The sequence below is a fragment of the Chiloscyllium punctatum genome, chromosome 27, assembly GCF_047496795.1.
Source record: "Chiloscyllium punctatum isolate Juve2018m chromosome 27, sChiPun1.3, whole genome shotgun sequence".
Lineage (NCBI taxonomy): Eukaryota > Metazoa > Chordata > Chondrichthyes > Orectolobiformes > Hemiscylliidae > Chiloscyllium > Chiloscyllium punctatum.
The window spans coordinates 11,265,710-11,279,680 of record NC_092765.1 but is presented as its reverse complement, the minus strand read 5'-3'; the positions used below and the strand labels follow the sequence as shown (position 1 = coordinate 11,279,680).

At 40.5% G+C, this 13,971-nt stretch overlaps 1 protein-coding gene across 1 annotated transcript in view; it reads right to left on the bottom strand.

Moving 5' to 3' along the window:
- The window catches only part of LOC140453413 (protein THEMIS-like), a 62,852-nt gene that overhangs the window by 6,489 nt on the left and 42,392 nt on the right, over positions 1–13,971 (bottom strand). The window contains exon 4 of the mRNA XM_072548063.1: positions 10,110–11,203. Within this exon, the coding sequence (XP_072404164.1) occupies positions 10,110–11,203 (1,094 nt within the window). The remainder of the gene's footprint in view (positions 1–10,109; positions 11,204–13,971) is intronic.

The window sequence follows — 13,971 nt, the reverse complement described above, 5'->3', positions numbered from 1 at the left end:
TTCAGATTCTGACTAATGTAATTGCTATCTTCCATAATAATGGGTGTAAGTGGTTATAATCTACGTGGTGTGTTCCTTTCTGCTGGTTGAAAGAATAAGTGCACCATATGGCGTTATATAGTTTCACACAGACCAAGAAACTTGCATGTCCCCTGACATTGGGTCCAGCTGAATTTGTATCTGTGTCCTTGTTCTGTGTATAATATGTGGACTTAATCTCATACACAATGCAACTGGGGGCAGTTAAATGTTTATGTATTCTTTCATAAGGTGTGAGCACCACTGGCAAGGTAAGGATTTCTTGCACATCTTTCAGATTGCAAGAGCACTGCAGCTGTTGGCCAGGGATCACAGTGATGTGTTGAAGCACAAGGTAACTGAGGGTCATTTTTGTGGACAGAAAGTAGGGTTCTGCAAAGCAGTCACCCAGTCTGTGTTTTGCCTGCCCGTTATAGAGGCGACCACATTGGGTGTAGCATACTATGGTGGGATTGGGGTGGGTAGGGGTTTGCACACATCATGTGCCGATGGTGACATCCCATCTGGGACACTGGAGGTGGCAGAAATCCATAGCTAATGATCCTTTGGATGTGAATGCTGGTGGGTTTGTAAGTGAGAACCAGGGGGACCTAATTGGTGTTGCAGGAGGGAAGAGCAGCGATGAGGGCAGATAGGTCAGACCTGGCTGAGATTCCTGCCAACTACAGTGTTGGAGAAATCCTCAGTTGAGGAAGAAGGTGGACATTTCAGAGGCCCTGTTGTTGAAGTTGGCATCATGAGAACAGGTGTGACAGAGAAGAAGGAATTGGGAGAATGGAATGTAGTCCTTACAAGGATCAGGGTATGAGGATGTATAGTCAAGATAACTGTGGGCATTATGTATGTATGTATCTTTGTATTCTGATTGGCAAACTAGCTTACAGAGTCAGGCACCATCCTGAACTGGACAAAGTTCCTATTGGACTAGATTAGATTACTTACAGCGTGGAAACAGGCCCTTCAGCCCAACAAGTCCACACCGACCCGCCGAAGCGCAACCCACCCAGACCCATTCTATTACATTTACCCCTTCACCTAACACTATGGGCAATTTAGCGTGGCCAATTCACCTAACCTGCACATTTTTTGGACTATGGGAGGAGACCGGAGCACCCGGAGGAAACCCACGCAGACATGGGGAGAATGTGCAAACTCCACACAGTCAGTCACCTGAGGTGGGAATTGAACCCAGGTCTCTGGCACTGTAAAGCAGCAGTGCTAACCACTGACACCGTGCCGCCTTCAAGTGGCAAATGGGGGCCACTCAATGGAATTGGAGATGGGTTCAAGCCTTGAAACAGTCCCAATTCTATCCCAGATGAAAAATTTATTCCAACATAACCAAGCCAAAGATATTTTCTTTTTGTTATCTTTTTCAAAAACTAAATACTCAATAATATTTTCTGTAAAGTGATTTGATTAACTGTTGAACCTGCTGAACTACCAGGTAACACTTCATAAAAGCTTTTCAATTACAGTGCACATGTAGTAAAATTAAATCAACAATTAAATTCATTTTAAATTAACATCTGAAGCTAAACCGGTCTGTGGTTCAAGGATGGTCAAGCAGCGTCAACAGAATGTGATACCAGCTACAAATACATTGATTTGTTTGCTGAAATTTCTCTTTCCAAATTCAAAGTCAATGGACTCATTCCTCAGTTTAGTTCCAATAACTTTCTGAATTAAGCTTTTTTTCCATAATTAATGCTCAGTGTGAAGTTCCAAAGGATCTGAACATTGTGCAATGTTTTACACCTTAGTCATTTGCTATCATATGCAATTGAGGATAAACTTTCTACCCAGATATTTATTCCCTCATCTGCTGTCCCTCATATTGGCTCCATGTTCAGTTCTATTTCTTATATATGAAGTCCATGGTGTTACAAATGTGACCTGCAAGTAGTGCGTTGAAGATTGTCAATTGTCACAGTGAAACAATTGACAATCAGAAAATTATAAGCTCCCACAGAAAAGCAAAGTACTATAGAATCTGGAAATTGGAACTAAAAGAGAATGTGGAAATACTTTCCAGGTACATTTTCAATTTCAGAATTCAAAACTGAAGCTTTTCTTTGCTGAATTGTCCAATTAACTCTACTTGTGCTCCATCTTTGAATCAACATCTTTGGATGTTGATACATGTTGTTTTTGGAATGCAAAACATAAAGTCACCACAAATGCAACTTTTTAAATCTAAATGGCCCTTGTTTGGGATTAGCTCTTTATATTGGTTTCACCTGTGATAAGCTTAGGCTAAGTCCATTCACTTGGCTCTTCAGAGGTGGATGGCTCATTCTCCCAATACCACTCATGAACATTTATCCCATTCTGACCAGTTCTGATTTTAAATCTTAAAGTGCGACTTTATAGTTAAAATTAGCTAGGGCTTGCCTACTTCGTATTGCTGGTACATCCTAGAGTTTTAGTCTCTCAAGCGCTCCCCGTGGTCTCTGCTTCAATGATTGTACATTTGTTATTGTTTATTAATAAGGAAACAGCAAAGTTATGTATTTACAACATTCAACTTATCAGGGAGATGGATTGAAGAGTTGTAAGTCTAATACATTTGTCTAGCCTTCCGATAAGACTCACAGCATTGCACTATTTTTTTCAGGATTATCAACTTGCCATTTGTCCCAAACTGCCTCAGACACTTTGAGGCTTTTAGGCCATTCTTAGCTTCTTTGTAATATTTAACTGCAAACTTTCTTCCTTAAGAATCTGCCTCTCATTTAAATAATATTGTCAAACTATATGAGAGCAAGGTTAAAACAGCTGGGCTTTTTGAAGACAAGGAGAATGGTGGCAATGCAAGGACTTAATGAGGCAGTTCCAGTGAGCTGGGTGTGAATGACGGCATCAAAGCTGCTATGCAGTTTCATCTGAAATCCAAGTGACAGATTCTTGTTCTAAGCATTTTAATGAGTTAGTGAAAAGTGCTGGTTATTGATCGGAAGTCTGATCCCGACGGTTAGAATAAGACATTCGCTCAATGCAGTACATAAAAGCTTTGAGATAGATTACACACCGAGGAGATAATGCTGCCTTGTAAATATCACGTATACGATGAACCTGTGATTTATAAATTAGAGGTCAATAACTTGTAAAGAATTTGACTTGTGTGGTCATTCATGATTTTGAATTTGTTGTACCTGCTTAGTAACAGTTGCCATGAGAGTGTTGCTCAGAGCTGTTCCTACTTTCTTTTGATATTCTATCAATTGCAATGACAATCCAGATTTAGTTGGAAGTTTGAAAACTTTTGTGGAACGCATGCTGATATCTTTAACACTGTTGTGTTGCAAAGATGTATTAAAGTCTAGTGTTAATGCTTCTCTGACATGTCAAGTTTTGCATTGGGCAAAGAAATAAAAATAAAACCATCATATACTATGACATGGTGGTTGGATTTTCAAACAGTATCTGTGTATCTTGTTTAAAAATATACCATTCCTCAATAGTATCTAGTGACTCCCTGCTGTGAGACACATGAATGTAACATCTTGTTAAAAGAACTTTGAAACCTGGGAAATTTAAATTCAATTAATTGAATGAGTCTGGAATGACAAACTAGCACCAGTAACGGTCACCATGAAATTACTGGATTTTTACAGAACAATGTTTAGATTAGATTACTTACAGTGTGGAAACAGGCCCTTTGGCCCAACAAGTCCACACTGCCCCGCCGAAGCTCAACCCAACCATACCCCTACATCTACCCCTTACCTAACACTACGGGCAATTTAGCATGGGCAATTTACCTAACCTGCACATCTTTGGACTGTGGGAGGAAACCGGAGCACCCGGAGGAAACCCACGCAGACACGGGGAGAACGTGCAAACTCCACACAGTCAGTCACCTGAGGCGGGAATTGAACTCAGGTCTCTGGCGCTGTGAGGCAGCAGTGCTAACCACTGTGCCACCGTGCCGCCCAAATGTTGTTAGGGAAGGAATGCTTCTGTCTTACCAAAGCCCTAAAGGAGCCTTCCACATCCATCAAAGTTTTACTTGCACATCCACTAATATAATTTATTGTATCCATTGCGCCCAATGCGGTCTCCTCTACATTGGGGAGACTGGGCATCTCCTAGCAGAGCGCTTTAGGGAACATCTCCGGGACACCTGCACCAATCAACCACACCGCCCCGTGGCCCAACATTTCAACTCCCCCTCCCACTCTTTTGAGGACATAAAGGTCCTGGGCCTCCTTCACTGCCACTCCCTCCCCACCAGACGCCTGGAGGAAGAACGCCTCATCTTCCGCCTTGGAACACTTCAACCCCAGGGCATTTCTGTGGACTTCAACAGTTTCCTCATTTCCCCTCCCCCCACCTCACCCTAGTTCCAAACTTCCAGCTTAGAACTGTCCCCATGACTTGTCCGGACTTGTCCTACCTGCCTATCTCCTTTTCCACCTATCCACTCCACCCTCTCCTCCCTGACCTATCACCTTCATCCCCTCCCCCACTCACCCATTGTACTCTATGCTACTTTCTCCCCACCCCCACCTTCCTCTAGTTTATCTCTCCACGCTTCAGGCTCACTGCCTTTATTCCTGATGAAGGGCTTTTGCCCGAAACGTCGATTTCGCTGCTCCTTGGATGCTGCCTGAACTGCTGTGCTCTTCCAACATCACTAATCCAGAATCTGTCTTTGCCCAGTCAGGCCTGCAGGTGGCTCCAGACCCATAGCACTGTTGTCGGCTCTTAATGTCTCTCAAAGTGGCCGAGAAAGCCTTTCATTTGTATTAAAGAAAGTGGGTCTGGACCACGTTCAAGGATAATTATACGTAGACAGTAAATGCTGGCCTTCGCATGGATGCCAAATCCTCTAAATGAATAAGGGGGGAGAAAAGCAATAATCGGCTGGTTTTTATAATACTTCAGTATTTATACTCAAATGGATAATGCTAGAGAAAGTCAGCAGGACCCGCAACATACGTAGAGAAAGAAACAAGGTTAATGTCTTGAATCCAGAATGGATTGTTTTCAGAGGAGGGTTCAGAAGAGTTTTGAAGAAAAGTCCTATTGAATTTAAAACGTCAACCTTCTCTTCTCCAGGTGCTGCCAGACTTGCTGAATCTTTCCAGCATTTTCTGTTTTTTTAATTTTAGATTGCTATCTTCCACAGTAGGGATAGTCATTTAGTTGGACTTGAAAGAAAGGAACGAATACGGGAACAGGGAGAAAGTCGAATCGAGGTCAAAGATCAGCCATGATCTTACCCGGCACTACATGACCTACTCCTGCTACTACTTTTTACATTCTTACATTCAAAACAATTTTCAACAGATTTTGGGGTAAAAAAGGAATAAAGGATATGGAGATAGTGCAGGAAGCTTTTGTTTGAAGCAAAATTATCAACAATAATTTTAATGAATGTGAAAGAAGACTTGAGTGGCTGAATGGTCCTCTCCTGCTCCTATTTCATATGCCTTGACAGGTCAAAAAAGTTGGTAAACAGGAAAAAAAGTAGATGTGATGGGAAGCTGAAGGAATGGTCGAATCAGGGCATTATATTGGAAGGGATCTATTCCTTATTCAATTTTCAGATGATTCTGTCTTTTAGAATTCCCATAAAGAGTATTCATGTTTAATTCTATGAGTCAGAGTTCCTTGAACTTAAGTGTCAATAATTTCTGGCTGTAACATAACAGAGCTAAGAAACATAACATTCACAATATTACTTTGGAAATTGCTCAATCATATCTAATTTGACAGAGTTTTCCAAAAGAAAACCCTTTTAAATAACTGGGATTCAAAGATTATTCTTCCAAAAATTGCTTTATATTTGTTGAGTGAACTTAAGATCTGGTCAGCATGAACGAAAACTAAGCAACAGAGTTGGAAAATACTGATTGTGCCAATGTATACACAATGTAGCTTTCTTTTAAGTTCTGTCTTCTTTCACTTCCCCTGACAGTGCTAAGTTAAGGTTTAATGTAAGGACTTATGATATCATAGAATTCAAGCCATCCAATCAATGCCAACGCTGTGCAAGAACAATTTACCAATCCCCATGGCCCTTCAATTAGTTTCTCATCAGGTGCTCATTCAGTTCCCTTTATAGGTCAATTAGTGTCATACATTCACTCTGTGAAAAGATTTTCTTCACGTCACCTTTAGTCCTTCTGCCAATTAAGTCTGTGCCTTCTAATTTTTAACCATTTGACTAATGGGAACATTGTCTTTCTATCTACTATATCCTGACCTATTCAACATTTTGAAAACCTGTATCAAGTCTCTGAAGAAAATTTCCAAATATAACTTTCTTTTCATGTGCAGATCATGAAGACAGAGCAAGATGTGAATGTGGTTAATAAGGTCTGCAGGATACTATGCTGTATGAACAGGGACAAACGGTACAAAAGGCAGAAAAGTTATGAAGAAGTTATCGTTAAAACTTGGTCTGGTCCTTTTTATTGAATTTTTTGGAAATAGTGAAGGCCCTAGCTATGAGGCACAATGTCCAATTAGCTATTTTTCATCTATAGGTGTAGAAGTTAAATTATAAAGCAGAATCTCCAATGTAATAATCTCTGGATTACACCCTGAGCCATGGTCGAACTTGCATGGGCTAAATAAAGGAAAGGAGTTAAATGCATGGCTGACAGAGTAGCGTGGGTGGAATGTGTTTCAGTTCATGCACACGGACACCTGTACTAGGGTAGAAAGGAACTGTTCTGGCGAGACAGTGTTCACTTGAACAGGGCTATGATCAGTGTTTGGGTCCTATCAGATAACTAAGTCTGTATAGATGGCTTTAAACTAATTGGGGTGGATGGGGTTGGGAAAAGGGAATATAAGTTTACAAAGCAAAAGGATATGGCATCATTACAGGGTAGATTTTTGGATTATGTTATCCAGAGTTGGACACAAAGGGGTGAAGTGGGACAGAGGGCTGGATCTCCATCTTTAGCACTGTGGTGTAGGTGGACGGCAGCGGTTCAACAAGGCAGCTCATCACCTCCTTCTCAATGGTCGCTAGATATAGGCAATGAATTCTGGTGGAATCAGAGAAATCCACATCCCTTGAATAAATTATACTAATTAGTCTTTCTGTTTCCGTGAAGCAGAAATTACTTCTTGCAAAGGATCATGAAAATATCAAGGGAAAAAAGACACTGCTGGAATGGCTTATAGGCCCCCTAACAGTAGATATATGATTTTACAGTGGAGAAATGAGGAGATAATGTGGGCATATGAAAAGAAAAAGCAATGCATTAATCAAGGGTGACCTTGATCTTCATGAAGATTGGGAAAGCCTGATTGACAAAGTGTTATGCAGGTATTGGTGTGTATTGTACCTTTAAGAGAGTTGAAAAGCTAGCAAGGACAGACTGAAAGCACAGAAAGTCCTGAACAAAGTGAAAAGATAATGTTTGGTTGAAACAAATAGCTGGAGTTGTGTCTCAATGGAACAAAACCAAATTCAAATTCGGCCAATCAGTTTAAATTATGCCATAAGGTACTAAAATCCAATTGAATTTGAAGTATAATAGTTTTGATGACATCAAACCCAATGGAATTATCTGATGTTTTGGGGCAGAAAACAGGAGATTTTGAACAATTATGGGGAGAACTACATAGAAGTAACAGACTGCTGGCAGAATAGCTCTCTGAAAGGTACCAGTCCATAAGAAATCTGTGCAGCAGAAGACCGAAGAAGAGACAACCCAGGAAAATACAGCGAAAAATCTACAAATGAGAAACAACAAAGCTGACTGATTTTGAAACGTGATTATATTTTTTTTGTAAATCGTAATTGGGGTTTTTTATCAGACCAGTATGGTAGAGTGGGCGTTAAAAGATAGATTTAAGAGAAAGGAGTTGTAAATGGCTGTTGTTTTAATGTTCTCTGGTGGACTTAAAGAATAAAATTGTTATTTTTACTTTAAATAATGACCTCTGGGATAGCTCTTTACCTCTCGAATTTTAACAGATTACAGGGTGAGGTGAGTGTCTCTGTGTGTCAGGTTTCAATTAGCAGGGGGTTTTACCCCATGTCGTAACACAAAAGCTATGTGTCCCCAGCAAAATTCTGGCAGTAGTATTAAGGACTTCTGCTCCAGAGTTTGCCACATCCCTTGCCAAGCTGTTCTAGTACAGGTATATCACAGGCATGAATCAACAATGTGGAAAAGTGCTCAAGTGTGGCCTGTATATTAAAAAAAGGACAAGTTCAACCCAACCAATCAGTGCTCATATCAGTCTACTCTTGATCTCAGTAAAATAATTGAAGGTGTCATTGTAGGGGTGTCAAGGAGCAACTGCTCAGCGATAACCTGCTCCATGAAGCCCAGTTTGGGTTTCACCAGGACTACTCAGGTCCTTTTTACAGCCTTGTTCAAATATAGACTAAAGAGCTGAATTACAGAAGTGAGGTAAGAGTATAGCCCCTTGACATCAAAGCCCCATTTGACTCAGTGAGGCATCAAGGAGCCCTGGCAAAACTGGAGTCAATGGGAATCGTGGGATAACACTTTGCTGGTACATAGGAAGATGGTTGTGGTTGTTAGAGGTCAATTATCTCAGCTTCAGAATCATCTTTAGCAGTTTCATCAGTGATCTTCCCTCCACCATAAGCTTACAAAGTGAAAGAATATGGAATCATACAGGGTGGAGATACTCACTGATGATTGCACAGTGTTCAGCATCATTCAAGATGACTCAGATACCGAAACAGTCGATGTCCAAATGCAGCAAAGACATGGACAATTTCCAGGTTTAGGCTGAAAAGTGTTAAGTAACATGCATGCCACACAGATGTCAGGCAATGATCACCTCCAATAAAAGACAATCAAACTACTATCTCTTGGTTTTGAATGGTGTCACCACCATTGAATCCCCCATTGTCAATGTGCTGGAGGTTACCATTATGGAGAACCCCAACTGGACTCGCAATATAAATACGGTGTCTGCAAGAGCAAGCCAAATGCTAGGAATAAATACTACAGTGAGTAACTCACCTCCTGACTCCTAAAGCTAGTCACCATATCCAAGGCTCAAGTCAGGAGTGTGATGGAATACTCCCCACTTACTTGGATGAGTGCAGCTTCAACAACACTCAAGAAACCAAGACAAAGCAGCCTGTTTGATTAGTGTTATATCCATAATTATCCATTCCCTCTACCATTGATGCTCAGTAGCAGTATGTGTAAAATCCACAAGATGCACTGCAGAAATTGACCAAAACTCCTTAGCCAGTACAGTCCATCCCACAATCACTTCTATCTAGAAGGATAAGGGCAGCAGATACATGGGAACACCATCACTTTCCAGTTCCCATGATGCTATTCTCCATTCTGACTTGGAAATGTATAACTACTGGGTAAAAATCCTGGAATTACCTCCCTAATGACATTATAGATCTACCTACAGAATGTGGTCTGCAGCATGTGGATCAAGAAGGCAGCTCACCACCACCTTTCAAGAGCAAAGTGGCTCAGCCAGCAATTCCTACGTCCTGCAAGTGAACTTAAAATATAATCAGTAACTACTGAAACATAGATACTGTATATTACTTTTCAGAACAGGAGGAAGGCGTAGCCTCTTAAGACCATCCTGTTATTTGATGGTTGATCTGCACCTCAGCTCCATTCACTTAGCTTTGTTCCCTATTCCTTAATACCTTATTCAATAGAAATTTATCAATCTCAGAGTTGAATTGATCAATTAATGCTGGTTTTACTAACCTTCTGAGTGTGAGATTCCAGATTTCCACTTCCCTGTTTATACTTATTGACATTATCCCGGAATGGCCTCGTTTTAATTTAAAGCTTCTGTCTCCTTGTGATGGAATTCTACCACCACAGGTAAGAGTTTATCTCCAGCAACTGCATCAACTCCTTTAGTTATCTTAAATGCATTAATTAGATCACCTCTTAATCATGTGTGTTCAAGAGAACAAAAACTTACTGTTTGCAACCAATTCACATAATCTAACACTTTCAGTTCTGGTCTCATTCTGGTGAATCTGGACTGCAGTCCTTTCAAAAGCCACCTGCTTTGAGGTATCGTGCCTAGAACTGCAAACTATACTTCTCATGACATCAGATAATTCTTACCTTAGGGGGTAAAGGTGGTTGTTGCTGTATATAACCTGGAATAGGAGAACGACAAGGGGCTTGAACTGGAGTGGAGTCTGACAAGGCAGTATCTTTGCTTAGTCTTTTGGGTGGTCGAGGTGGTGGACACAGATTTGGAGAAGAACATTTCCGCAGATTATAGTACATGAAATCAGTCAACTCTTCCACTGAGGCTGCATTTTTAAGGTTACAGTCCTCCTCAGGAGAGTCTTCTAGATGACAGACAGTCATGGTCATCCATTCGACTGGAATTGAGAAACACTCAGAAGGCTGTTCATGGAAACTGACAACCAAATTAGGTACCATAATTATTTCCTCCAATTTAATTGCTGGGAATGCTGTTAAGATATCATTTGGTAAAGTAGGATCTTTTGATGTGACTTTTACTTGAAAAGGTAGTTTGAATTTATCACATATTTCCAAAATTTTGTATCTCTTGGTGTCATGGACATCTTCCACAAAATGACCCTCGAGGTACAAGGGAAGCATCAGAGTCTCATCCTCATCCTCCTCCTCCTCCTCCGTGATCTTATTGCACATGAGCATGTCAACATTTTGAATTACGCCATCAACGATCAGTTGTGTAGTGGTCCTAAACATGGTGACTAAGCGGTCACCCACACATAGAGAAGATAATCCATCTTCATTCCACATGCAGTCTCTTGTTACCACAACATTCAAAGGGCTGTCTTGGCTGATGGCATTGCAAAGATCAAACACAGTCACAAACTCTCTAGGCCGCCGTCTGAAGGTTCCTTTGTAGTTTATGGAGATTAAGAAATGCCGGTTCACTTTGTTGAGCATGGATGTTGCAAGAACTTTCTTCAGCAACTGTTTCTTGTAAATTTTCAAAATTCTACCCTTTCTCAATGAGTGAAACCACTCATCTTTAAAGGGGGACTGCTGTTCTGGGGCATCCAGGATTTTGACCAACATTGGAAATTGATCATGTGACTGGTTTAAAATATCGGACAATGACATTGGTTTGATGAACGTGATATCTTTTTGCTCCTCTGTTACATCCCTTACATCAACTTCCAAATTTGAGGGTATTTTCACAATCTCTTTTCTGTCTGCGGGAAGAGTTGATAGCTGTTTTAGTAAGCATTCTTTCAGATGTTATGTATACAAACCTCTTATCTTTAGCATTATTCACAACATGAAATATGTTTTCTCAAATAACCTGTGATAAAAAATCCCACTATTATCTTCTTTTCCCTGCACCACTATTGCTTTAGTCATTTAATCCATCTTGCCGTCTGCAAAAACCTAGATTTTCCCTCTGTTCTCTCCTCTCCACCCCACCTTTATTCCCTATCTCTGTTACTTCCTTAAAGCAGATAACATAACACATGTTTTTTTCAGCTTTGACAGCAGTCATCTGTCTGAAACATGCCCTCTATTTCTGACTCCATACATATGGCCTGAAGTGTTGACTATAGAGTTGACTAAACTAAAATAGTGGTGTCAGTGTTTATTTCACATTTCAGATTGAAGAGACCATGGGTTTTGAAGGTGCTATTGTAGGTGTTGATGAATTACTGCAGTGCATTTTTAAAGTGATATATGTCCCTTCCACTGTGCTCTAGTGTGGAGAACAATTTTTTTTATGTGGTAAGGGATGTGATCAAGCAAGCTGCTTTTTTTAGATGGTGTTGAACTCCTTGAATGTTACTGGAGTTGCACTCATTGAAGTAAATTGGGAGTATTCTATCGCAGTTGTAAATGGAGGACAGTCTTTGGTGACTCAATAAATGAGTTACTTAGCAGAGAGTTTCCAGCCTCTGAACTGCTCTTGTCGTATTTATTTTACTAGTCCAGTTGAGATGCTGGGTAATGGTAAACCCAAGGATGCTGATCGGGGAGGACTCAGCAATGGTAGTATCATAGAATATCTTGTATGCAATAATGTGTATTCAGTGTTGGAACATAAAATAACACTGCAGTCATTTGTACACACCAATGCTGGAGAAATAATAACGAGATGCATGACTAATTCATCTGATTTGTAGTGACATCAGTTGAGGGATATATTTTGGCCGTTGGTACATTGGGGCAACGTGCCTGCTTTTCTAATAGTTGCAGGGTTTGATTGCATCTCCAGCCATGCAGTAATCTATGAATGCAAACAGAAGTGTGAACAAAGATTATCATCTGGGCTTCTATTTGTGATTCAAACTCATAAACCTTGGACTGACAGGCAAGAGTGTTAACATTGAACCAAGGTTGTTACCCGAAGGCAAATTCAAACATCATCAATTTCTTGGCCATCTTCTTGATGCCTTGGCAATAGGTGTCATTGTGTGACCCGTCAAGTTCTTGTGCCCATTGGATAGATTGGCATTACATCCACAAGCATCAACTCCCTCCACACTCAATAGCAGTGGTGTGTACTATCTACAAGATGCACTGCAAAAAATCACCAAAAATACTCAGACAGCACCTCTTAAATCCATGATCACTTCCATCTAGAAGGACAAGGTTAGCAGGTATATGGGAACATCACCACTTTCAAGTTGCCCTTCTAGCCACTCACCATCCTGACTTGGAAATATATCACCAGTCTTTCATTGTCATTGGGTCAAAATCCTGGAATTTCCTCCCTGAGGGCATGTGAGCCAATCCATAACAGGTGGAGAGCAGTTTTCAAGAAGGCAGCTCACTACCACCTTCTCAAGGGCAACTAGAAATGGGCAATAAAGGCTGCCCAGCTACACCCACGTCCCATAGAGGAATAAAAAAAGTACCTTCAGAAGAAGGATGAGATAATCGTGGAGAAAACTAAAGCCATGCAATTACTTGTAATGAGAAAAGATAATTTGTATATTCAAGAGTCTTTATTTAAAATACCTTCTTTTAGAAAATAACCAGGAAGTGGTGAATGTTTAATTGTAGAATTCATTCTCACAGTGTGAACATTGCTGATAAAGTCAGTTTTTATTTACCATTCCTAATAGCCCATGAGAAGGCAATGGTGAGCTGCCTTCTTGAATACAACTGAGTACCTTGCAAGATCATTTCAGAGAGTTGTTAAAACTGAGCTACATATGGGTGGGAAATACCTGTAAATAATATCTGGTAAGGACAGCTGACTGGATTTGGTGGGGCAAAAGTGGTTTGAGTGGAATCTGGCAGTGGTCATGGTCATTGCTAGTGGTCTCATCTTTTCACTTAATGTTTATTTAATTAAGTTGTAATCCCTCAGTTGCTATCATGGGATTTGAATTTATAAATCCAGACTGTCAGTCTGAGTCTGTGGACTATAAATTCATGCTAAGCGTTTAATGTTTAAAAGGATTTGGGGGTGCCTGTGCAATGATGCTGAATGTCAGTGGACAGATGCAGCAAGCAATCAGGATGGCAAATAGATTCGACCTTTCTTGTAAAGGGGTTGGAGTGCTAGAAAAAAGAAGTATTGGTAAAACTGTACAGCATTATGGTGAACAGTTTTGGTTTTGACATTTAGGAAAACATATAATGGAGGTGGTGCACTGTTGATTCACTATGTTGGTTCCTTGCGTAATGAATTTGTTTGATCATGAATAATTTGAGGCTGTGTTTCTGCCGTTTAGAAGATTGAGAAGCAAACATGATTAAAAATACAAGATTCTGAAGGGCCCTAACAGGATAGACATTAAAAGGTTGTTTCTGTAGGATTGTGATGAGATAAGCCAGGTAGGCCTCTGAGAATATAAATTCCTTAATTGGGGCTGTTAACTTGGTCCGATGAGGGAGCCCTGGCTGACAGATATAATTAGGAGTATCGACAGCAATCTGGATGGCCTACCTACCTTTTGGCTTCTTTAACTGCCGTTCGCACCTTCCGACCACCTCTCTGACA